This window comes from Theobroma cacao, chromosome 6 (assembly GCF_053813885.1).
Source record: "Theobroma cacao isolate CCN51 chromosome 6, ASM5381388v1, whole genome shotgun sequence".
NCBI classification, from domain to species: domain Eukaryota; kingdom Viridiplantae; phylum Streptophyta; class Magnoliopsida; order Malvales; family Malvaceae; genus Theobroma; species Theobroma cacao.
The window spans coordinates 18,045,126-18,069,580 of record NC_142644.1 but is presented as its reverse complement, the minus strand read 5'-3'; the positions used below and the strand labels follow the sequence as shown (position 1 = coordinate 18,069,580).

At 32.4% G+C, this 24,455-nt stretch overlaps 2 protein-coding genes and 2 pseudogenes across 4 annotated transcripts; all 4 read left to right on the top strand.

Annotated features, from left to right (window-relative positions):
• Positions 1–2,150: 2,150 nt before the first annotated feature.
• Positions 2,151–7,572, top strand: LOC18595755 (Single hybrid motif superfamily protein). The gene is made up of 9 exons (XM_007023841.3): positions 2,151–2,366; positions 4,204–4,386; positions 5,535–5,614; positions 5,987–6,046; positions 6,201–6,443; positions 6,511–6,573; positions 6,911–6,979; positions 7,147–7,192; positions 7,290–7,572. Exons 1-9 carry the CDS (start codon positions 2,357–2,359, stop codon positions 7,358–7,360), a joined length of 825 nt encoding a protein of 274 aa, XP_007023903.3. The 5' UTR covers positions 2,151–2,356; the 3' UTR covers positions 7,361–7,572.
• Positions 7,573–9,130: 1,558 nt separating this feature from the next.
• LOC18595754 (NAC domain-containing protein 82 pseudogene) lies at positions 9,131–10,548 on the top strand (annotated as a pseudogene). Its single transcript, XR_016027122.1, has 2 exons — positions 9,131–9,183; positions 9,398–10,548. The product of XR_016027122.1 is annotated as an NAC domain-containing protein 82 pseudogene (transcript).
• A 1,193-nt stretch (positions 10,549–11,741) lies between these two features.
• LOC148762113 (zinc finger CCCH domain-containing protein 39-like) lies at positions 11,742–13,802 on the top strand. The gene is made up of 2 exons (XM_088807591.1): positions 11,742–12,585; positions 13,279–13,802. The coding sequence occupies exons 1-2, from the start codon at positions 12,024–12,026 to the stop codon at positions 13,500–13,502; spliced, it is 786 nt and encodes a 261-aa protein (XP_088663717.1). The 5' UTR covers positions 11,742–12,023; the 3' UTR covers positions 13,503–13,802.
• Positions 13,803–15,565: 1,763 nt separating this feature from the next.
• On the top strand, positions 15,566–16,397 carry LOC148762112 (NAC domain-containing protein 82-like; annotated as a pseudogene). The gene is made up of 2 exons (XR_016027123.1): positions 15,566–15,642; positions 15,771–16,397. The product of XR_016027123.1 is annotated as an NAC domain-containing protein 82-like (transcript).
• Positions 16,398–24,455: the final 8,058 nt, after the last annotated feature.

Sequence of the window (24,455 nt, the reverse complement as noted above, 5' to 3'; positions counted from 1 at the left end):
ATATATGTATGATACTGTACCCTATATTTTTTATGATGAATAATACCCTACTAAGGATATAATTATAAAAGATTTATATGAGGAAATTCTTTGACTATTTATGCTACCAAATGGTACCTAGCTTGTACTAATGATGTCTTGAAACAACAAATAATATACACTTCCAAAACCATAATCTTGTAAAAATTAATAGGATCAACAACAGCAAAGTAGTAACCTGCCCCCTTAATTTTCAAACCCTTGAGAAACATATTTTGAATGGATTTGCAAACTAAATTATATGAAAACAAGAATATACTACTATAGTTTGATCACCCAGCAACTAAAACTTTGACTTATCAATTGTTATCCTTTTACCTCTAGGGTGAGAGTCAAGGTAGTGATAGATGGTGATAACCGTTACTTCTCAATTTTTAATTTTTGTTATTATTATATGTATAAAATTTTATATATAATATTATTATAATTATTTTGTAATTACTCTTTATGTAAAATCTTAAATTCACCATTGCTCCTCATATGTGCAAAAAATAATTGGATCACCAATAAGCAACCAGAATGGTATCTGCTCTGCTGTTTTGTTCACATTTGCTTGTTGGCTTAGGGATGACGAGCTAAACAATTTCTTTGATAGCATTTGGGCCTTCCCCAAACATGGACTGGACAACAAAATATTGTCCAAAAATTACCATAAAAAAGGCCCATGAGTCAAGTAATTGTCTAAGGACTTCCTCAACTTGTCAAGCTGTCTAAGAAACAACGTCCCCGGCTCGTCTTGGGTTCTCCGCACTTAGAAGGTGAGTTAGGCAACCTTCCTCGATAGGAGACTTGCACGTTTGATAGCTAATAAATAGAATTTCATGATCCACAACTAATAAATAAATGAGATTTTAGTTTATAAGTGATTTTAGGGCATTCATTTAGAAATAGAAATAGATTAATTTTAAAGAAAAATAATCTCATCACTAGGATTCTTATCTCAATTATAACTAAAAAAAAATTGAATTAAAAAGTTTTTTAATCGGTGAAGGTGCAACTATTTATCAATAAATATTAAGTACCAATGACGAAGCAAAGCTACCCAATGGTTTTCAAATTGAGAGCAATCTGTCACTCAATCATTGTCTAATTGATTTGCAATATCTTCTTCATTTGTGAAAGTCCAACCAAATAAGATTTTATTATTTAAAATGAAATTTATGGGTTATAAAAATAAGAATGATAATTCAAAATACATTGAATATATATATATATATACACACACATTACATTTAAAAAACTTATCATCATGTCATGCATTTACATATATTACTTGTAGGGAACACAACAATTGATGGTAATGGTAAGTAATTTTAAAAAAATTCATTATGGTTTACCTTATTATCTAATAATTTATATATAATATAAAGTATGATTGTTGAAAATTTAATTATTAATGAAGACGATTATATTTGTTCATTATATTTTTAAATTATCATTTTAATAATTTTTTATTATAAATACTAATAAAATTTATTTTGTTTATAAATATATAAAAATTCTATATGTATAGAATGATATTCATTAAAATTATTTTTAAATATAAATATTAATAAAATTTATTCACTTTGTAAATAAGAATTTTAATTACATTATATGACTTTCATCAAAAAAATTTTGTATTCTATCGGCATGGGCCAATAGGATGGTGGAAGAAAATGCTTTCCAATTTTTTAGTTAAATCCGTCATCATAAAAGGACTATAAAGGAATTTTTTGGACCCTTTCCATATCTAATCATAAACTTAGAAACATAAAAAAAAAAATCAAAGCTAAAATACAAAAAGCTCTTGCAATTTTAGGCAAAATAGATTTTATCTTATTTGTTTGAAAAATCCTTTTTATATCCTTGAAATTGTAATTATATTTTTTATTTAACATTATTTTTTTCACATATAGCATCATTTTTTATATAAATGTATTTTTATCTAATTTTAGAAATGACATAATATTTTTTCCAAACAAGAGAAATGTCCAATTTTCTTCTAATAAAAAAAAGAAAAAACAAATTCCAGCTGTATGATTCTGTACTTGGCTTTATTCACGTCCTTTGGCTAAGTGGAGTTGCCAAGGAAGTCTGGTAACGGGTGTCTCACTGTTTCTGGTTCTAGTGGCCTCTGCTGTTCTGTTTTAGTTACTCTGGAAACGTGCTGCTGAAATTTCCTTCATGGGGTTTAACGTTTGACAGGCCATTCCCATTTACCCACACGTTTTTTCATTTGCTTTTCTCTTCCACTCTTTCCTGGGTGTTCTTCATATTCTTCAGAGTTCTTCAATTTGGTCCTCGGAAAGAAAAAGAAAATATTCTGTGCTTTTCCATGGCTTCATGTGAGTATCTCACTTTCTTTTTCTAACCTTCTATCTATTTTTTGAGGTTAAGTAGGTTAAGATTTTGTATGGGTTTTTGGTTATTTTGAAGTTTGGGTGTGTAAAGATGCTAGATTTTACTTTGTTTCGTGGCTTGGTTCTTGAATTAGTTGCATAGAGGGGGAAGGGTTATTTGGTATGTTTGTTTTTTGTTTTGTTGAGAGACTGGGATACCTTGGAATAGGGTTTTGTTCCTTAAATGCATAAGCATTGTGGTAAAGCTGTAGATTGTTAGTGTGTTGTCAGTTGTGCTTTCCCTGTTGGTTCCTCATATTGTCAAAATCCAATATTGATTGCAATCTGAATTGGATTTTGTGATTTTAGCATGCATATTAGTTTCAACCTTCTTTATTTGGCTCTGATTACAAAATCTTCACTTTGGCTCTGGTTTAGTATGATTATTGGAATTCTGGCTGTTACTTATTCTAGACTCTCTTTAAAAGGAAAAAACCCCAAAACTTACTAAACAAAAAACTTGCTTAGGTAAACATAGGTGGCGCATTCTGTACGATTATTCTTATAAAATAGTGTTAATGCATAATTTGGATGGAACAGTGTTCTCATCCTTGTTGGTGTAGCTAGCCTTAGAACTTTTTTAAAAGTTATGATTTCACTTGTGGTTTTGTCTGCTGTATAATTTATGGTGTTGCTGTTTCATTCTTGATATTAGTGCGATAACATTTAATGTAATCTTTTCTTGCCAATTTCATTAAATTTATAACCCATGTCTAAGTTTTATTGAAAAGACTGACATATGAGTATCCACTTGTCTTTTCTTTTTCTTTTTTCTCTTTTTATAGACTCTAAATGTTAAGTAATTGTTGTAGAGAAGGTCAATCTAATTGTTGTCTTCTGATGCAGTATGTAGATACATTAGATGGTACAATTTATCATAGCAATAGCATTAGACATTTATAGAAGCTGAGTTCATCTACCATGTTCTGTTGTCTCAACTTTTGGGACAAATGTAAAGCTTCTAATTTCTATAGTCTTTGTTCTCTCTTCAGAGGGTTTTGGCTCACGTGCATCTTGTGATGCATGCACTGTTGTAAGACTCGAATTAGCATCTTCTATCGGTTGCAGGCAACAAAAATAGATGCATACTCTTATGCAGTGTGGAGAAACCTGTCTATTTTTACTTTTGTACTTTGATTCTGACATGCACACCCCAGGTAGGGTGAACCCAACATGTTCAATAGCTACTGTTCCGCCACCACATGTTGACAGATAAAACTATGAAATTGGTTGCAGTATTGTAATTTATCTTTACTTACATTACAAAATGCAAACCTTACAGTGCCATTAGATGTGTTGTGTGTAAAAACTGGTGCCTTTCATTCTTTGCATTGAGTTGTAACCCATAGATCAGACCTTAGAAATGCGTCATACATGATAGATGCTTCATACTTTATTCATCATTGGCATATCTTTCTTTAACATTTTGGAAAATGAAAAGTTAGTATATTGATTGTTGTAGTAGAGAATTTGAAAAATTATTATAATGCTTTTTTATCCTGGTACTTCTCTTTTTCATTTTCAAGTTGTTGAATATTGATTTTTATGTGTGCATTCATATTCTTAAATTCCAGAACTTTGTTTTGGACTCATTGTTAATCTGACATGACTGCTCTGATTTCTTTCCCATAGACTCAATAAAGTTTTTGACACAGCCCTTTTTTTTTAAAAAAAAGACTTAATAAAGTTTTTAAGCAATTAATCATTTTATCATCAATTTAGGAATGTGTGTGTGTGTTTCAGATAATGTGCTTTAGTCATGGGTAACTTTCTCTTACTACAGGTGGCATAGGAGCTCCAAATATTAAAGTTCCAAAGTTGAGCTTTGGAAAAGCAAGAGTTGATAAATTAAAACTGAATAATGTAAGAATATGGACAAGGCAAAGAACAATGCAATATGCTGGCCTGGTTAGACACTCAGAAAAGACATTCAACATTGGTTGTGGTCCAACTTTGCAAACCCTGGGTAAGTGCTTTTTGCTGATACAACTCACTTTAAATTTTCTTATTTCCAGTCAATTATCCAGTCAAGCTCAATTATTGCATATCAATGTCAAGGGATAAATACAATGATATGTGCTTGATCTTCTTTACGCATTGTGCAGTAAGATATTGTGGTATAGCATGTTCAGGCAACGAACTATTGTGTCCATGATAAATGTTCTTCTGATTCTTAAAGAAATACATTTCATATTATAGCAGTCTCATGAAGACATATTCTATATTCTTCTGCTCATTTCAGATTTAGTAGACTTTTACCCTTAGATTACTTTATAGACTAATCTTTCCTTAAAGTCTTTGATATTTCTTTGGTACATGACTCGTATATTTATCTATTTATGCACAGTAGTGTGTGCATGTCTCTAACAAATGGATACACACACTCACACAGTGCAGTAGTACATAAATATAAGAGTAGTTTTTAGTTTATTTACTTTTGAGCTGAATACTGCGATTGAATGACAGTCTCTATGGCTCAAGTTGATAATATTCACTTCATCTCTTTTTTCTGGTTCTATTTTCCACTCAAATTTGTTGAAATAGGGATCAGTCTCTAGTGTCTCTGCAATTTAGAGTCAGTCAACTGTCACTGTGCTGTGAGGATTTGGGAGAAAAATAGAAGTAGGAAATGAAATACCCTGGGGTAAGGAGGGAAAGAAAAGAACCCTTGTAACTGTTGAAGCATGTTTGTCTTAGTAATAATTTCATATAATGGTGCAATCTATTTGCCTCTCAACTGCATAATCCAATTTCTTTAAGGTTGATGCACATGCTACTCATTGGGAGAAAATATCTTTTTCCAGATTGTTTCTGGTCTTTTTTCACTTTATTTGCTGGCTTATCTCAGGGTAACCAATGGTCATACTTGGAAAGGAAATACCCCATCGATTAAAGTCTTGTAAATTTGAATATTTGAAGTCTCACCATCATCTTTGTTTTTGCTTTTGATTTTAATAAACTAAAATGGGTTTTTGAGAATGTGATTATATGCAATTTCTTGCTTTGTTTTCAATTTATATATAATGTGTGAAAGTTGAAGATTAGGAGCAGAGTCTTATTTGTTTCTGTCAATCCATAGCTTATATCTAAATCTTTTTGGTTTCTGACTTGCAGCTACTACAAATTTAGCAGATGATTTTGAAGAGACTAAAATGTCTGGTTTGACTAGCCAGCTTATTCCAAATTCATCTGGGGTGAGTTCATATAATTGTTCGTTTAAATCATTAATGCAAGCACATATGTTACACAAAATTTATCATTGCTATTTCTTTTTGCCTATAAAATAAGAATACTTTGACCCATAGATCTTTGAAGTTTACATGTTAGTTGATGAACTAATTCCTGCATAGCTGTTTTAACTATGTTTTAAGCAGCTGTGAACAAACTTTAGATAGAAATTAGAGAAAATGGAGCAATTGATTTGTTTTTTTTTTATGTACTCATAATTTGAATTTTTATAAATAATTCAATATTGCCTGCATATGGACTTCTTTTAATAAATATATGAACAAACATACTTTTAGCTTATTTCTTAGAAGTTTGTTGTTTGCAATTTCTAACTGCAGGTGGAATCTCTGGTAAGAGATATATGTGATACGACTTCAGTTGCAGAGTTTGAACTAAAAGTAAGTGGCTTTGAATTCTTGTCTTGTAAAGTTTTCGATAACTTGAATAGTTTTTCTATTTGCATTATTTAGTTCTGTATATGCAGGGATTGCAGATGTGATCTTTTCTGTATTAGCAAAATTTTAAGCCTTCTGCTTTTTCTCCATTTGTTAGCTTGGTGGATTTCGGCTATATATAATGAGGGACTTAGCAGGAAAAAGTGAACCTCCACCTGCCATTCCAAGTCCCCCTCCTGTCAGTGTTAGCACCAGTAAAACTGTTGAAGCACCTGACTCAAATGGGTCTGTTTCTACACCTACTTTAGCTATCACCAAACCACTTTCTTCTTCTGGGAGAATCCAATTGTTACTTGATAAAGCTGCAGATGAAGGTTTGGTGATACTTCAGTCTCCAAAGGTGAGGACCTGAAATTTAAAGGCTTCTCTTGTTTGAACTCGTAACACTAAGATGATAAATTGTTCAGGTAGGTTTTTTCAGGAGATCTCGAACCATAAAGGGGAAGCGTGCTCCACCATCGTGTAAAGAGGTACTAATTCAATAGATTTGGGTTGGTGTATTTGTTTATTTTAAGGGCCAAAATAATAGATTGCTTTGATCACCACTACTAAGAGACTGTTTTTCAATTGGGCAATATCATTGAAGAGGTTTTACTGTTTCTTTGTTTTTTTCAAAGTCTGATCTTCAACAGACAAACACATATGTGAAACCATTGATTATGAAGCCTATTGTATCCCATTGGTTCCCTTGTACTCTCAAATGCTGTTTTGCTTTCCATATGTTTGAGGTTCTGTTAGGATATTCTGATTTGGTTTCCAAAACAAACGGATCAACCCCTGCTGGTAACATTTTTGTTTATGCAACAGAAACAAACAGTGAAGGAGGGCCAAGTGCTTTGCTACATTGAACAACTAGGTGGTGAAATTCCAATTGAGGTATGATCTTGATTTTATGGGGAATTATTATGTGTCATTGTATGTTGACCGGTGGAAAAGAGGGTTGATTTCACCCTGCTAGTGTCTTGCTACTTACTATTCACTTATGTTTATATGATCAAACAATCTGGATTTTATTTTCTCATTCTAATAAATTCCTTTGCCAGTCTGATGTATCTGGGGAGGTCATCAAAATTCTAAGAGACGATGGTGGTATGTCTTGTCCGCTTTCAGTAATTTTCAGTTTGCGATGTTTTGCAGTATCACCTGGTCATTTATTTATTCTTATTTATTTTGCTTAACGGGACAGATCCAGTAGGATATGGTGACGCACTTATTGCACTTCTCCCTTCTTTCCCCGGGATAAAGAAGCTCCAGTAGATGTTATGGTTGTGCTTATAGTTCGTGACAGATGTATGCTTTGTGTTGTTAACCATTATTACTGGAACGAATACACATGCCTCCGGCATTGCAGTACATGAGGCTTCTATGCAAATTTAGTGTTGATAAAAATTCATAGTCTTGGAACTGCTTTGAAGTAATTGGAAATTGCAACTCGGGAACTTCTATGACAATCTGCTTTTGGATTTTCACTGTTTTATTTTTTTTTTGGGTTTTTTTTTTTTTTAATTTTGAGGGCAGATAGACTACTCCAACCTCTAGGTTGAGGTGCAGATGTGCAGTGTTTCCACTTAGCTTACATTTTGGATAGCACTAACAAGGGGCTGCAGGTGTTTGAATCCAAAATCTCTTATTTTTGAGACGAACGAATTAATCGATTGAAATGTTTGAGGTGAACAAAGCAATCGATTGAAGCAACCTATCCTCCACGAATTTCCACTTTTAAATTCATGACAGTGCAGTGGTTGGATTTAAACTTAGGACTTGTATTGTTTGTACGTATGATATGTTATAGGTAATATGAAATTGCTTGCTTTACACTGAAAGCCATTGCTGGGAAACAAAAATGTGTAATGTGCTTAAACGGACATGGTGTTGCCTGTTGGCGCGATATTTGTGTTAAAAGACCTATATTGCTAGCATTTATTACACATAACTATTTATTTTTTATTTATTTTTGAATAATAACTCTATATAAAAATATAAATTTAATTTTTTATAAATAAAAGATAATTTACTATAATATAATTATTTAAAAATATTAGACCTAAAATAACATTTTTTAATGAAATTCATTTAATATAATTAAAATTCTTATTTACAAAATTAGATAAGTTTGATTCATATTTATAATAAAAAATATTTTAATGAAAGTCATTTGATTTAAGTAGAATATATATATTTTTAAGAGTTAGATAAATTTTAATAATATTAATGACAAAATATTTAAAATGAAAATTTTAAAAATATAATGAATAAATATGATTACTTTTGTTAATAAATTTTTTTTTCAAAATCTTGTAGTTACATATATATTATAAATTGTAGATAGATTTTTATTTTTATTTTTTGGACTTGGGGGAAGGAGATGTAGACAGATTATAGATTATCCTGTTAAGAAATAGAACAAAATCGTTTCATAAACGGAGAGGAAGGGGAAAAAAAGAAAAAGAGAGAAACTTAGCCAATTAAAGTGTATGGGTTGTTTTATGGACTTATTTCTTACAAAAATAGAATAGAATGGTTTCATAAATTTACTAATTATTAAATTATCAAAATTTCATTAATTGAATAATTATTAAATTATTAAAATGTCAATAATTAAGTAATTAAATTCCTGAAGGCTTAAAAGTTAAAATTCAAAAAAAAATATTTATGATAAAAATATTTTTGATGAGAGTCATTTGATTTAATTAAAATTTTTATAAATTTAAAAATTAGATAAATTTTAATAACATTGATGATAAAAATATTTATAATAAAAAGTTTTAAAAAAATGAATAAATATGACTATTTTAACAGAAAATGACAAGTATCTTATCACTTGGGTAAGAAATTTTAATCCTTTCATATATGTCATGAATTGAATAATTAAATTTTTTCAGGCTTAAAAGTTAAAATTAAAAAAAAAAGAAAAGAAAAAGGAAAATTAAGGGGCAACGGCTAGTTCCATAAGGCGGTTAGCTGTTGGCGCGTTTATAAACGAGAGGGAGTCTTCTTCCTTTCTTCTAACTCTAATTTTCAGCTCACTCTCTCAATTTCTATTCCCCAGTTTCGCTCCTCAATTGCCTTCTTCTCTTTCGGTAAGTTGTCTTCTTCACTTGCTGTTTCTACTTTGCAATTTCTTCATTGTTGGTCTGATTCTTAGGGTTTCTTGATTTTGAATTTAGGGATTTATTTGTTTTGATTGTTGGTTTCTTGTCTGTTTCAGCTCTCATTTTCTTTCCTACCACTTAAGGGTTTTGTTTAAGCTTCCTTTCTTGTTTGATACTGAGTTTTCTGATACGTTCCAAACAGGGTTTATTCACTACGCGAGAGTACATATCATCGTCATTGGTCACTGTGGGACATATATTTTTTGTTCAATGGAGAAAAATTCACTGGCTCCTGGATTTCGGTTTCATCCTACCGACGTTGAGCTTCTTCAATACTATCTGAGGAGGAAGGTTTTGGGGAAGAAGTTTTCTTTTGAAGCTATTGCCGAGGTTGACATATATAAGTATGCTCCTTGGGATCTGCCACACAAGTCTCTTTTAAGGATTGGGGATCTCAAGTGGTACTTTTTCTGTCCAATGAAGAAGAAATATGGAAAAGGGAGTAGGTTCAATCGTGCCACTCCCTATGGGTTTTGGAAGACCACTGGGAAAGACAGACCTGTTCGTTACAATGACAAAGTTGTGGGGAGTATTAGAACTTTGGTCTTCCACAGAGGGAAAGCCCCACGAGGAGACCGAACAGATTGGGTTCTGCACGAATACAGACTGGAAGATGAACATCTACTTGACGAGGGAGTTGTACAGGATGATTACGTTCTTTGTGTTATCTTCTGTAAGGATGGTCCAGGCCACAGAAACGGTGCCCAATATGGAGCACCATTTAGAGAGGAGGACTGGACCGATGATGAGGAAGTTATTAAGGAGGTCTTTAATTCCACGGACTTGCCTACACCAACCTTCACTACTGCTAGCCCCTGTTTTCCTCAGAGCCAATGCCTTGGATCACCAGCTGAATCAAGTCATTTTGCAGCTTCTCCTTCTGTGGTTCTTGATGCAGACAAGTCTCTCACATCCATGGAGGCTTCTCAAGTTTTAGTTGATGATAGTATTTCAGCAATGCTGTCTGCTGGCCAAAGTGAAGATTATTCTCCAGTGGCTATTGCCAATGATGATCTTGAGTTCTTGGAGTCTCCTGACATTGCTGTTGATGATGAAATTATGTCATTGTTGGCCACATTTAGGGAAGATGATACTTTAAACAGTTTGATGTTGTGAATGTTATTACTTAGGAAATTTTGAAAGTAGATAGGAGTTACGAGAATAGGAGATATATTCATGCATTTTGATTGATATGTAAAGCGTACTGCAGCTGTCTTATAATTCTTTCTAATAAAAACTTTAGCATTCAATAAACATATGGAGAAGATGTTGTAATGTTGTTTGTTTTAGTAAGAAAAAAGCAGAGGTTGTTACTTACTTTAGTTGATGAGATTTCTGTGTTGATTATATGTATTCTGTGTCTGAATTTGTTTCTATTAAGTTTGCTTCAGTTAGCCACTCAACATGTTTATTCTTACTCTCTGTGGCAAGCTAATTGTCTTGACTGATACATGGGAAATTATCAATGCCACCATCCACTGCAACTACCACAAACTCATTGACTAACAGTGAACCGCTAACAAACAAAATATCCACAAATTTGACAATTCTGACTGAAAAATCTCAATTAATTAACAGAATTGAAAAAGAAAATGATGATGCTGTTGAAATTTGAGGATGTGGTGAGATGGTTTGGGTTTTCGATGTTTGAGAAGGAGAGAGAGTGAGAGAAATCTGAGATGGTGTTTGGGTCTGTTAAGTTTGAGTAGGACAAACTAGAAAGAGAGAAGAGAAAGGATGTGTGAAGAACATGGAAAATGATTGGGTTCAAAAGAATGACAACGTACATACTTACAAGGCCAGTCTAGTGGCCAAAGATTATATTTGATACTTTACCAATGAGTTAAAACATAACAATCAAACTGCTGTTAATTATTAGTTCAATTATAAATTGTTTTCATAAAAGATTATAGATTGTTACAAATCACTGAAAATTTAAAACTCATATTAAAAGAAAAATATAATATGCTAAATCCCCTTCCTAAAACATAAAAACCATCTAAGTAAACGTGAGTTTAAAAGAATATTATCAAAATTAAAGAAACCAAATTTAGTTTAATGATTTCTTATATTAATTATCTGTGCAATATCTATGTTATACATTATAAATGATTATTTTATTTATAATTTTTATTATTAAAAAATTAAAAATTTTACATAAACAAATATAATATTACGTGTTAAATAATTCATGTGCAACACATAAAGTAATTTTTTTAAAAATATGAAAACTTATTCCAAAGAGAATTCCTTAAACTAAAGCATTTAATAACTTTTAGAGTGAAAAACAGAACTTTTATGAATTTGTTAAAATTTCGGTTCTGGGCCTTATAAGTTCATTATATTGTTCAATTTGATATGAATTTGTTCAATTAATATATGGAATAATGATGATTATTAGATTCCATTTCCATAAATTCTAAAAAAATAGCAAGTTACCATTAAAGGAAAAAGAAAAAGGTAAAATCCCTATTTTTTCTCTTTTTGAAGGGAGAAAAAAAAGAACAAAAATAGCCTTGGGGTGTCATTTTTCATGATTCTCCTAACGATCAATTCATGCTCGAAGTCTCAAAATGCTTCTTCTTGCAAGGGTTAGGCTTTGGTGTGGTTTTAGGCTTTTAAATTCTTTTGGTGGTTCAGAAATCAAATATCAAAGCCATGGGTTGATTTTGGGGGTTTTTGTTTGTTGTCTTCCATTTGGGATTTTAATATCTTTTACTACTCAAACAAAAGTTGTACAAATCGGACATTGAAACAGAGTTGGTTTCATGTTATCAAATTACAACATGAACATTTCCAGAGATGCCAACGAACCCATGCTTCAATGGTGGCCTCAACATCCAATTCAGGGTAAAGACATCGAAACCTCGTGTCTCATTGAATACCCTTCATTCAAGAAACGTAGAATTTGTGAAAATTTTTTCGCGAATCCAAGCATTCTTGTCGCAATGGAAGAAGTAGCCAGTGGTAGTTTTAAGGCCAGGCAATGTGGGCCCAAGTGGAAAGAGTTTGCTGATGACTCAAAAAAACTTTGTAGAATGTTCTGTAATGGGAGAAATTGTAGTTATGGCGGTAGGTGTCGGTTTCTTCATGTGATTCCTGATAAATTTCGGGACATTTCCATGATAAACATTGTGCCTGGTGCTGGTCCAGTCAGTCAAAATAGAGGGTCTGGTGAATTGGATTGCAAGGGTTCTGTTGGTTCTTTGAGTGTTGGTAATGAGGGGGTTCCAAAGCAAGCATCGTGGAAAACTAAGCTATGCAATAACTGGAAGATGACTGGAGGCTGCGCATATGGCAAGGCGTGTTGCTATGCTCATGGAGAAACAGGTATTCAAGCATTCTTAGTTTGGTTACTTCCTTGAATTCTAGTTGTCATGTTTTAATAATTTTCTTATGGCATTTTAATGCATACCATGCTATCTTTTCTAATAACAGTTCCTCTTAGCCTAATTCTGAATTCTGAACATGGACCATTAGAGATCACGTATTGATTGCTAGGATAATGAGGAATGAGGATTCACGTGCCATATGTTTTTCATTCAATCCTGAGCAAACACCATATAATTTGCTTCTACTTGAAATGCCACAATGGGTTTGTAGACATTTGGATTCTGCTTATAACCCATGAAACAGATCTAGAATTTGATTTCTTTCATTGGCTCCACTGTTGTAGATAAATTAGTCTTTGGAAAGCAGCTAATTCTTTTAGGATTCAGAAACAATAATGTTTCTGCCAGCCAATCTAAATAAATCTCGTTTGGCTCTTAATTTCTTTTGCCTCAGTATTTGATGTGGAGACCTAGAGCAAAATAAATTATAATTACTCTTTGTGGGATTGAATGGAATATGTTTGGATCATCTTTGATATGAATAAATATAGTCATTGAATAGGTTTAATATATTTAACAAATTCTTATCATTGAACATCAAATTTAAAGCTTTGAGAAGAATTTGCTAGTTTGATGGATCTAATTTACGGATTTCCATTTTCCTGATGTTAGTTGTTGTTTTCATTTGCAGAACTACAGAAGCTTCATGGCCATTTTGCATTAGAATCTTGGAGTGTACCAACTTTTGCTTGGAAGGACGTTCATAAAAACGGGAATGGTATTGGGAATCATATCAAGCAGCAACTGCAAGAAACGAAGGGGTCATTAAAGCGCAAAGAAATTGTGAAGCTATGCGATATCTATGCCGATTGGATTGAAGACATGACCACTCTGCCTACCCCTTCATACAAGTGAAGAATGTTAGATTACTGTCCAACAGACTATTAGAGAAAACTGATAGCTGGAAATCAAACTCTTCTAAGATTAAGGAAGTTGACTCTGACTTGTGTCTCAAATATTGATATTCAAATTCTTGCCATCATTGTATATAGATCTGAAATGGTAGTTGTTCCAGTTTCCAAATATTTGCATTAGGAAAATCTTAGCCTCAATAGGTAGTCTTGGATTTAGTTATCTTGATTTTCCGATTTATCTTTTTGTTCTATTTTCTCTTGTTTAAGCAACAATGATTGTGTTTTGTGAGGATCTTATACATGAATGCTATTGATACAATCACTAGTATGCGAGAAAGCTTTTAGGAAAAGCTAATGAAGCGCAACAGCTCCAGTGGAAAAACAAAAATACCTGCTGTACTTGTTAATTTGCAACTTATTATCATTTAGATCATGTAGGAAATTCAATATCTTGTCAAAAGTATTTTGGAATTTATAGCATATGTATGTCAATCTCTAAGTGAGATATCTCAGAGTTACCTTAGGAATTCATCTATGTTTTCAAAGTAAGGAAATCTGTAACCAATGTTTGAGATTCTGAGATAATTCATATTAACATAGTCAGTATCCCCACAATTGTATCAGGTTCCATCACCAACAGATTATAATTAGCAGCAACAAAAGTCTCAAGGGTATGCTTGGTCATTCAGTTTACTGCAGTGAATCTGTCTGAATCCTAATCATGTGCAAACAGATCAAAAAACTAATGCAAAGCTTTGGACAAACTAGTGTGTTCTAAAGATGAGTTTGTTGTGAATGAAAGAACAACTTAAAGCAATGACATTCAATGCATAAAACTGGTTTGCAAACAGTAAATGAAGAGCAGTAAACTTAACTCAGGAACAACTAAGAAAAGGGAACTCAGAAAGCTTGAAATTCAGCGACTTGAAATGTATTACACAAACTGCATTAAGATCTAACAAATTCAAAGTATAATTAACCCTTTTGTAACACACAACGCAAGCACAGAAGGTACACATCAAATCTGCGCATGCATAGGCTTCAAAACTGTGCAGGGGTTCTGTCAGGGTTTATCAGACAAGTCTCAGGCCATGAACCAACTTTTAAGTTCATAACAGTGCAGTGATTGGATGATAACTTAGGACTTTAGTGTTTGTACGTATAATTTATTATAGCTAATATAAAATTGCTTGCTTTAAACTGATATGTTGTTTGCTTTTGGCCCAATATTTGTGTTAAAAGATCCATATTTTACATTATTCGTAAATGTTTATTTTTATTTATTTTGAATAGTAATTATATATAAAATATAAAGTCCGTTTCATTGATAAAAAGACAATTCATAATATTAAATAAATTATTCAATACTATTAAAATTAAAAATAGTTATTATGAAATTCATTCAATTTACAAATTAAATAATTATTATTCATTCATTCGATTTAATTAAATTTTTTATATATTTATAACAAAGATACACTGAACGCTGATGATTATGTCCAACATTTCTTGGCAGCTACGATGATGTTGAACAATCTAAAGCACTGTACGCTGCTGAAGGGAAGAAGGAATAAATGTACAATTGCTCATTCCTCTCACTCTAATTACATAGCCTTAATGGATTTTTCATAAGATATATATAATCGATCCATTTCAACGCTTATTTTGTAATGGGATACTACAGCTTGTGCATGGTTAGATTTTGAATAAGAGTTTAGTTGAATGATATTCATAAAAAAAAATTTAATAACATTGATGATAATTAAAAATATTTATAATAAAAATTTTAAAAAATAATGAATAAATAAATATGATTATTTTAACAGAAAATGACAAGTAACTCTTATCACTTGGGTAAGAAGTTTTAATCCTTTCATACATGTCATGAATTGAATAATTATTAAACATAATTTACTAATTAACTGGAAAGTGATTGCCCTTTGTCCATAAATTCCTCAAGGCTTAAAAGTTAATATTCAAAAAGAGAAAAAAGAAAAAAGAAAAAATATGGAGCAACGGCTACTTCCACAATGCGGTTAGTAGTTGGCGCGTTTATAAACGAGGGAGTCCATTGGCTTCCTTTTCTCTGCCTCCAACTTTCAGCTCACTCTTTCAATTCGCAATCGACTTCTTCTCTTTCGGTAAGTTGTCTTCTTTTCTTCTTCACTTGCTGTTTCTACTTTGCAATTTCTTCATTGTTGGTTTCTCATTCCATTTTTTTATTTTTTTGTTGGTCTGATTCTTAGGGTTTCTTGATTTTTGAATTCAGGGATTTACTCATTTTGATCTTAGGGATTTGTTCTGATACGTTCTAAATAGGGTTTATTCACTACTCGAGAGTACATATTATCGTCATTGGTCACTGTGGGACATATATGTTTTGTTCAATGGAGAAAAATTCACTGCCTCCCGGATTTCGATTTCATCCTACCGACGTTGAGCTTCTTCAATACTATCTGAGGAGGAAGGTTTTGGGGAAGAAGTTTTCTTTTGAAGCTATTGCTGAGGTTGACATATATAAGTATGCTCCTTGGGATCTGCCACACAAGTCTCTTCTAAGGACTGGGGATCTCAAGTGGTACTTTTTCTGTCCTATGGAGAAGAAATATGGAAAAGGGAGTAAGTTCAATCGTGCCACTACCTATGGGTATTGGGAGACCACTAGAAAAGACAGACCTGTTCGTTACAATGACAAAGTTGTGGGGAGTATTAAACTTTGGTCTTCCATAGAGGGAAAGCCCCACGAGGAGAGGGAACAGATTAGGTTCTGCACGAATACAGACTTGACAAGGGAATTGTACAGGAGGCTTCCGTTCTTTGTGTTATCTTCTGCAAGGATGGTCCAGGCCATAGAAACGGTGCCCAATATGGAGCACCATTTAGAGAGGAGGATTAGGGTTTAGGATGAGGAAGTTATTAAGGAGGTCTCTAATTCCACGGACTTGCCTACACCAAACTTCACTGGTACTGCTAGCCCCTGTTTTCCTCAGAGCCAGTGCCTTGGATCACCGGCTGAATCAAGTCATTTTGCAGCTTCTCCTTCGGTGGTTCTTGATGCAAACAAGTCTCTCACACCCATGGAGGCTTCTCAAGTTTTAGTTGATGATAGTGTTTCAGCAATGCTCTCTTCTGGACAAAGTGAAGATTATTCTCCAGTGGCTATTACCAATGATGATCTTGAGTTCTTGGAGTCTCCTGACATTGTTGTTGATGATGAAATTATGTCATTGTTGGCCACATGTAGGGCAGATGATACTTTAAACAGTTTGATGTTTTGAATATTATTTCTTAGGAAATTTTGTAAGTAGATATGAGTTAGGAGAATAGGAGATATATTGATGCATTTTTTATTGATATGTAAAGCGTACTGCCGCTGTCTTATAATTTTTCTAGTAAAAACTTTTCCATTCAACATGTTTGTTCTTACTTTCCGTGGCGTGCTAGTTGTCTTTATTGATACATGGATGCTTTTGTAAACTTGTGGAACAGGTTGTTTGCGTTTGCTGCATTAACTAGGAAATCCATTGGTAACTTGCAGCTGCCAAAGATATAATTGTGAATTTTTGAGGCAAATTAAGTTACTTCTTAGGATTCACCGGTGTGAACCTCCATAATTGCGTTTACTTAGAGTTTATTTAGGACTACATCTCTATAATTGCTCAAGATATAATTGCTCACTGATGTGAGAAAGCTAAGAGTTTTGTTGTTTCAGATATTTGTTTAAGGTAATGAGATCTTGGATTTTTTTTTTCTGGCAACAGCATTCAGCAAATGATTAATTCCATAATGTAGCACATCCAAGTGGTGAGCTATTTTTATTTGCTTCCACATTGAATAGATTGACTTGGAATTGTTACTGGTTACAACTATGAAATTAGTTTTATTGTGCAGCTTCCTTCCTAACTGGTTTGAGGCAACATAAAATGCCAAACGCCCAATGGATCTTTGGGTGAGAAAAGTGTGAATATATTTATCTTAAGACTTGTGAGTTACTAGGACAGATCAAACAAGGAACATTACTTGCAGGATTGTGACAAAGAGACTTCAATATAGTTAATGATTTGAATTTGAGATGTTTTTTGAAACCTAAAATTCAATGAAGTCATGGATATGATTTTTCCATGCAAATGAAATGGGTAAAACATGAGAAAATGAGAGAAATATTAATTTTCATCATCTAAAGTAACCAATCACATATTCCATTTTTCAACCAATATAAAATTAACTGTTTGATTTAAGATAAGGTATACAACCTTCTCTTACAAAAGATTTCTCTCCTTAGTTACACAATCTTATATGTAAGACTAAATGTTCTCTTACAAAACATTTTTCATTTTTAATTGTTATGGGAGAAGAAGTCATGTTCTCTTAAGTTTTTCTCAAATTAATTTTCCTCGTATTTTCATATCAACCGAACAAGGAAAAATTAAAATTCTTAATTTTGTTTTACTTTTCCTTCAAATTTTTCTTGAATCAAATAGGACCTAATAGTTTAAATAATAATATAAAAAGAAAATATATGATTTTTTTAAAATTAAAAAATTGTATAATTTAATTGAATTATTAATAAATACCAATAACGGCAAAACACGTTATTTGAATTGTTATTAGGAAATGACTTAAATTAAGACTTTGGGCAACTGCGAATCAATTCATAAAGTATTTCATATTATGTAATAAGCCTTTTGCCTTTTTTTTTTTTTTTTCTTTTTTCCATTATTGTCAACTGTAATGTATCTTCATAAAATATTTTAACAATTTTGTTAAAATTAAATTGCAGGATAATTCTTTTTGAGAAAAAAATGTAATGTAGTTATCATGTAATTTTAGTCAAAGCCCAGCAAGCACCATCAATTTTTTAACTTGACAACTACCAATTTTAGCTATACTTATATAAGGACTTCATCCATGCTAACGACAACTGGTTCCACTCCTTTATTTATTTTTTCAATTTAAGGGAGAAAATATTATTTAGATTAATACCTCTATCCTAATATTATTTAGGAACTTTAACTCTAATATCTTCAAATATAAATACAACATTACATGTAGGATTGTGACAAAGAAACAGACTTTAATATAGTTAGTGATTAAATAAATAATAAAATGTTATAGTAATGTGTATTCCGGGTGGTTGCAGGGATGATTATCTTTTAAACAATATTGAGAGAACATGTAGGATATTGCAAATAATATTCACATTGCAACTACTCCCAGACCCTCGATCAAGTTAGAATTAGCAAACATAAGAAAACTTCTAGGAGTTTTCCCTTTGCCTTATAAGCATTTTCTCTCTTTCTTCTTTTTATCTTCAATTTTTATAATATCTCTAAAAGCTTCTTTGATCAATTCAATTTTCTCCTAAACAGAAATTGTTGAATTCCATTTAATACCAAAACCAAAACTAACTATGGGTAACATCTTCTCAATCTCACTATCATGCGATACCATAATTTCCCGTTTGCAAAGATTTTGAGAGATATCACAGAAAAAACACGTGAAGAAAATTTTTAAAGAGGAAGTAGGTGAAACAGAGCAAAAGAAGAAAAACAATTTTGGGGAATTGACTCACACTATTTTCATTCTCTTTTTCAATATACAAATCACTTACAGATATGGAAAATTATTCCTTGACTTAGATGTGACCTAAGAACTACAAAAAACCAATTGAGCACAAAGAGACTAAGTATAGGTATTTGTGCTCAATAACAACTTGGAAAAAGACAAAAAAAGAAAAATAGTGTAACAGCCTTACAAAATGACAAGAACAATAAGAAGAAAAAAACAAAACACTTGCTAAACGATACTTTAGACAAGCGCTTCACACTTCAAAAAAATAAATAAATTATAAAATAATGTCATTTTGCCACCTGTCAGTTGCTTTCTTCAAACACAATTTCTTTTTTCCAACAAAACTTTAACCAGTTAACAATATTGCTTAACCGATTGAAGAGTTTTTGTTTTCCACCACTTCAAGCTTTAACCAGTTAACGATACTTCTTAATCGGTTAGAGAGTTTCTGTTTAACCAGCTAAAGATCATTTTTCAACATACCCCCATGATCTTTAGCCTAGTAAACACCCAAATTAGACCTTAGTGCCTCAAATCTGTCCTTACTCAGGATATCATCAAATTGTTCATCTGTATGACAATATTGAAGCAGTATTTCATTCTCCTTGGCTACTTCTCTAAGCGCATGATACTTAACCTAATGTGTTTGGTTCGATCATGCTGCACAAGGTTATTTGCTATAACAATAGCAGACGTATTGTTAACATTCAACATTGTACCTTTAACTTGCTCAAATCCCAAATCTGAGAGAATCTTTCTCAACTATTGAATATGATTTACAATAACAGGAATTGCTATATATTTTACTTCCTCTAAAGATTAAGTAACCACATCTTATTTCCTGGAGTTCCAAGAGAAGACTCTACTCCTAAATGAGAAGCAATGCCCTCCAGTGCTCTTTGAATCATCCATTGAACCAACCCAATCACTGTTAGTATAGCCCTTCAACTCACCACTTTATGACTTGCAATACTTAAGGCCAAAGTTAAGAGTGCCTTTAACATACCTTAGAATTCTCTTAGCACCTTTAAAGTGCAATTTAGAATGTGTTTTCATAAATCTTGATAACAAGCTTGTGGAAAATATTATATCAGCCCCTGTAGAAGAAAGAAACAGCAAGGAACCAATTATGCTTCTATAAACTAATCTATTTACCTTAGCAGCTCCATCATTTTTGCATAACTTGTCACTTATTGATAATGGAGTAGGAACAAGTTCATAAAGCTCCATCTTGAACCTTTTCAACAAGTCCTTGGCATATTTGGTTTGAGGAACAAAAATCTGGTTAGCAACTTGAACAAAATCCATCCTTTAAAAATAGGTCATCTGTCCCAAATCTGTCATTTCAAACTCCTTTTTCATTTGGTTTTTGAATTATACTAGAAACTCATTATCAAGACCTGTAATCAATAAATCATAAACATATAATGCCATAATAAGCACAACTGAACCATTTGACTACTTCACATACAATGTAAACTCATTAAAACTTCTATCAAAACCATGTCCTCTGAGAAGATCATCCATCTTTCATACCAAGCTTTAAGAGCCTGTTTGAGTCCATACAAAGCTTTGATCAACTTACACACCATGCTTTTAGAGTTTTGTTCTTCATAACCTATAGGCTGTTCAACTTAAATGTCTTCAGTCAAGTAGCAAAGATTAGTCAGCTCGAAAACTTTTATCATCTGGTCCTTTAATTCCTCGAAATACTCCGCATCCATTGTCACTCTCCAATTTGCATCAGACTTAGCTCAGTAAAACTTGTTGGATCTATCATAGCTATGTTACATATGTTATAGATATCTTTCAAAGTCCTTATGCCTCTAACTGTTTGACTTTTATCTTTAATATGTGCTGAATAATCATCATTTTCTTGTAGTTGATCTTTGTTTGCTAAAATCACTCTTTCAATACTTTTTGCATTCTGTTTTCAAACTTGCATACTATGCACAGCTTCTCAAGTTTCTTTATGTCTGGTAGGCCTTCAACCAAGTCACTAAAGGCCATCCTAACCAGTGAGTCTTGATTTACTATTGGTCTCAAAGAGTGTGCTAGAGGGGGGGTGAATAGCACTTTTCGAATGTCTATAAAAGTTGGTTCCTAGTTAAGAGCTTGTAAGAGGAATTTGATGAGGAAAGTCTAAAAGTTGTTGGAGGAGTAATTTAGGAATGAGTTGAACAAAGAAATGAAGGAGAGTGGACAATGCTTAACTATTTATAGTGTTTTGGTCCTTTTGACTTACATCAACTACTTTGATATTTCAATCAAGGATTTTCAAAGTAATTCACTAAAATTTGTGAAATTCCCAAGCTTTCACTAAGCTTTTATAATGGCTTTTCATAAGTTTAGCCACAACTTTTAACAATGGTTTTTTTCCAAGATCAACCAAAACCCAAAACGAACTTTTCTTAGGCTGAGTTAGAACTTACAACACAAATCAAGCAAACCTAAGCTTAATGAATCACTTAGAGTGTCTCGCACATTTTAAGTAAGTGTTAAATACAAATAAAAGAATATACCTCCGATCACTAAGTTGATCTAAATGGTACAAGATGAGGTGCTAAACTCTATTACAAAGATTGGAGTGGAATATAAGAGAAAGTGAGAGCATTTTAACTATACTTGTGTCCTTTTTTGAGCTCTTGGAAGCATCTCTACCATTTGAACCGTTGAGGATGTCTTTTATACTTGAAAGAATCAACTCCGATGGATTTGGATAGCTTCAGACTGTTGGAAATAGTTTAGGAACTAATCAACCATTATTTTATCTTCTAGCATTCAAATTCAAATTTCTTGACAGTGAGCTTTTAACTGGTTAATTACACGCCTTAGTCGATTAAGTCTTCTCTGTTTTGTAGTCTGCTTCACTGTGTTAACTGGTTAAGAAAGGCTTTAACCGATTAAAAGCTTACTATTTTTCAAGCAACCAACTTCACCAACCTTTCTTTGTTTGATTGCTTCTTCTTTTAACTTATTCATGCTGATCTTCCTTTATTCTTAATTAATCATAGAATTTGTTCAATCACTTAAGACTTCTTCAATTGTTGTTCATAAATTTGACTTGAAGAGCTTCCTTTAGACCTTCTGCATTTGAAGTCGGCACCTTTGACTTTCCCAATGATTCCCAGTCAAAAAAGTTATCACTCTAGATGGATAGGAGTCCCCCAAAGGCATCCACAGCAATTGAAGAGTGAAAATTAAGACTAACATTCCCTCTAATGCACAAAATCAACTAAATTAAGTTTAAACTAAACAAGTACTCAAATGATCAAGGGAAAATAAGCAAACACTTGGTGAGTATGAAACAAGCCTACCCTGTGGCTATATCCACACCATTTTATTGCAAGTCTAATGTGCATGTTACAAATCCTGCAACGAGCGACCAAGTACAAACATGCCTTAGCTAAAGCTGAAAGAAACAACTTCTAAAACTCACGCCTAATCGAGACATCTTTCATTTTACAAGGAATTATTATTATCATTATCATTTTTATCATATAAAATTATGAATTTCCTCAGTGGTAATAGTGACCAATATGTATACCTTTGACAATTTATTAAATTAATTATTTTTATCTAATTAAAATATTGAATAATTTTTATTTGTTTCTATATTAATATTAAATTCTTTATTAATTAGACTAAATTTTCTTTAATTGATAATTTGTTATTAAATTAAATATTGACTAATTTTTATACACTTATTTCCCTATTCATTTTAAATTGTTCATTAAAGTAAGCAATTCTTAATTAAACTTACGTCTAGCTATATCAAAACTAGACTTAGAAATTTTGTTATTAAAAGATATATATAGTAAAATTTCTATAAATTAATATTAAATAAACTGATAATTTCAATTAAATAATATTTTTAGTGTCACGACTCGGAACTCCCATCGGGCCCGTGACAACTGTCGCGACGTCTCGATAGGCACTCATTACCCCGAATGTCGATCAAAACCCCGCAAGGCTTAACATCAGTTTCCGCATCTCCCCGGTGAGCGACAGTTATTAAATCTCGCATTTCAAGAAATCATAAGTCGTTTCCAAATCAAAACAATAAAATATTATTTTTTGGCTCACAACGGCATTTTCGCCATTTTTCTTCAAATATACCGAAACCCGTTAAAAACATGGTGTAAAAGATAAATATGTTCATACATTCTTTAAATCAGATAACTGAAGTATAAAATTACTTTTACAGTGACATGTGAGCCCCCAACTGACCAAGAAGGTGTAGGGTTATGAACCCTTACTTTCTAGGATGCAACTCTGAGATTAATTCTCGTCTTAATTAACTATCAACAAACTGTCCTGAGCCTGAAAAATGGATAGGAAGAGGGGTGAGATTATAATTACATAATCCCAGTAGGTAAACAATTACCATCAAAAGCATCTAAAGCCGAGTAGATGGAGACAATATAAAAACGTTATATCTCAATAATGTTCATAATGCAAAATTCGTTTCAATCTATACCAAACAATTTATTTTCATCAAAATTTCCCTGGCTTATGAGTTTCTTAAACTTGGCCCTTGCCAGAATCATTCTCGCAAGTACCTTCGTCAAGGTATCCCACTGAGACCGCCAAGGCTGTTAAATATCTCATACCCATAAACATGTTTTCACATCTAACACACAGCCGTTCCTTGGGGTTGGCTGAGTCTCACTCTCACGTGGTGGCCCGAACGTGAGGTGCACTCAAATCTTACCTCAGGAGATACTTCACCTAACATCTCCCATCGAAGGTAAATATATAATTGGGTTACCGTACCCCTCTCATAGGCAGTCCACGGAAACCCCCACCACTGCAGTGATTGTTTAATATACCACCAGACCCATAAAATTTCTAGTAGCATAATATGGCAAATAAAATTTAATCCAGTCTACCGAGACCAATCCCAAACTGTTCATATATTTCATGCCAACCTAAAAAATTTAGCCATCATGCTACCATAGTGTCATAAGCCACAATTTTAATAACATATAAAATCATAAATTTCAACACAGTCTCCATATATTCAATTTTCCCTAAACAATATTTGATTTCAAAATCAGTATAAATCTCATTTTTATTAAAAAAATATTTTAATTGGGAAACTTAATATTTTATAATTTAAACTCACCATTCAATAAAAACATCAAACAAGTATAATTACTCTAGATATTTAAGACCATAAATTGTCCACTCACAGTATTAGGAGTAGAAATACTCCTATTTTCAGTCCGCGGGTACAATCCTTTACCCGTATCCAATGGCTCACCACCTAGCTATAATCCATGACACATATTCCAATTAAATTGTGTCTAATAGTCATAAGCTATTTTAGGCTCGATATATATGCATGATATGAAATGAAAAATGCACGGGTAGCTATCTA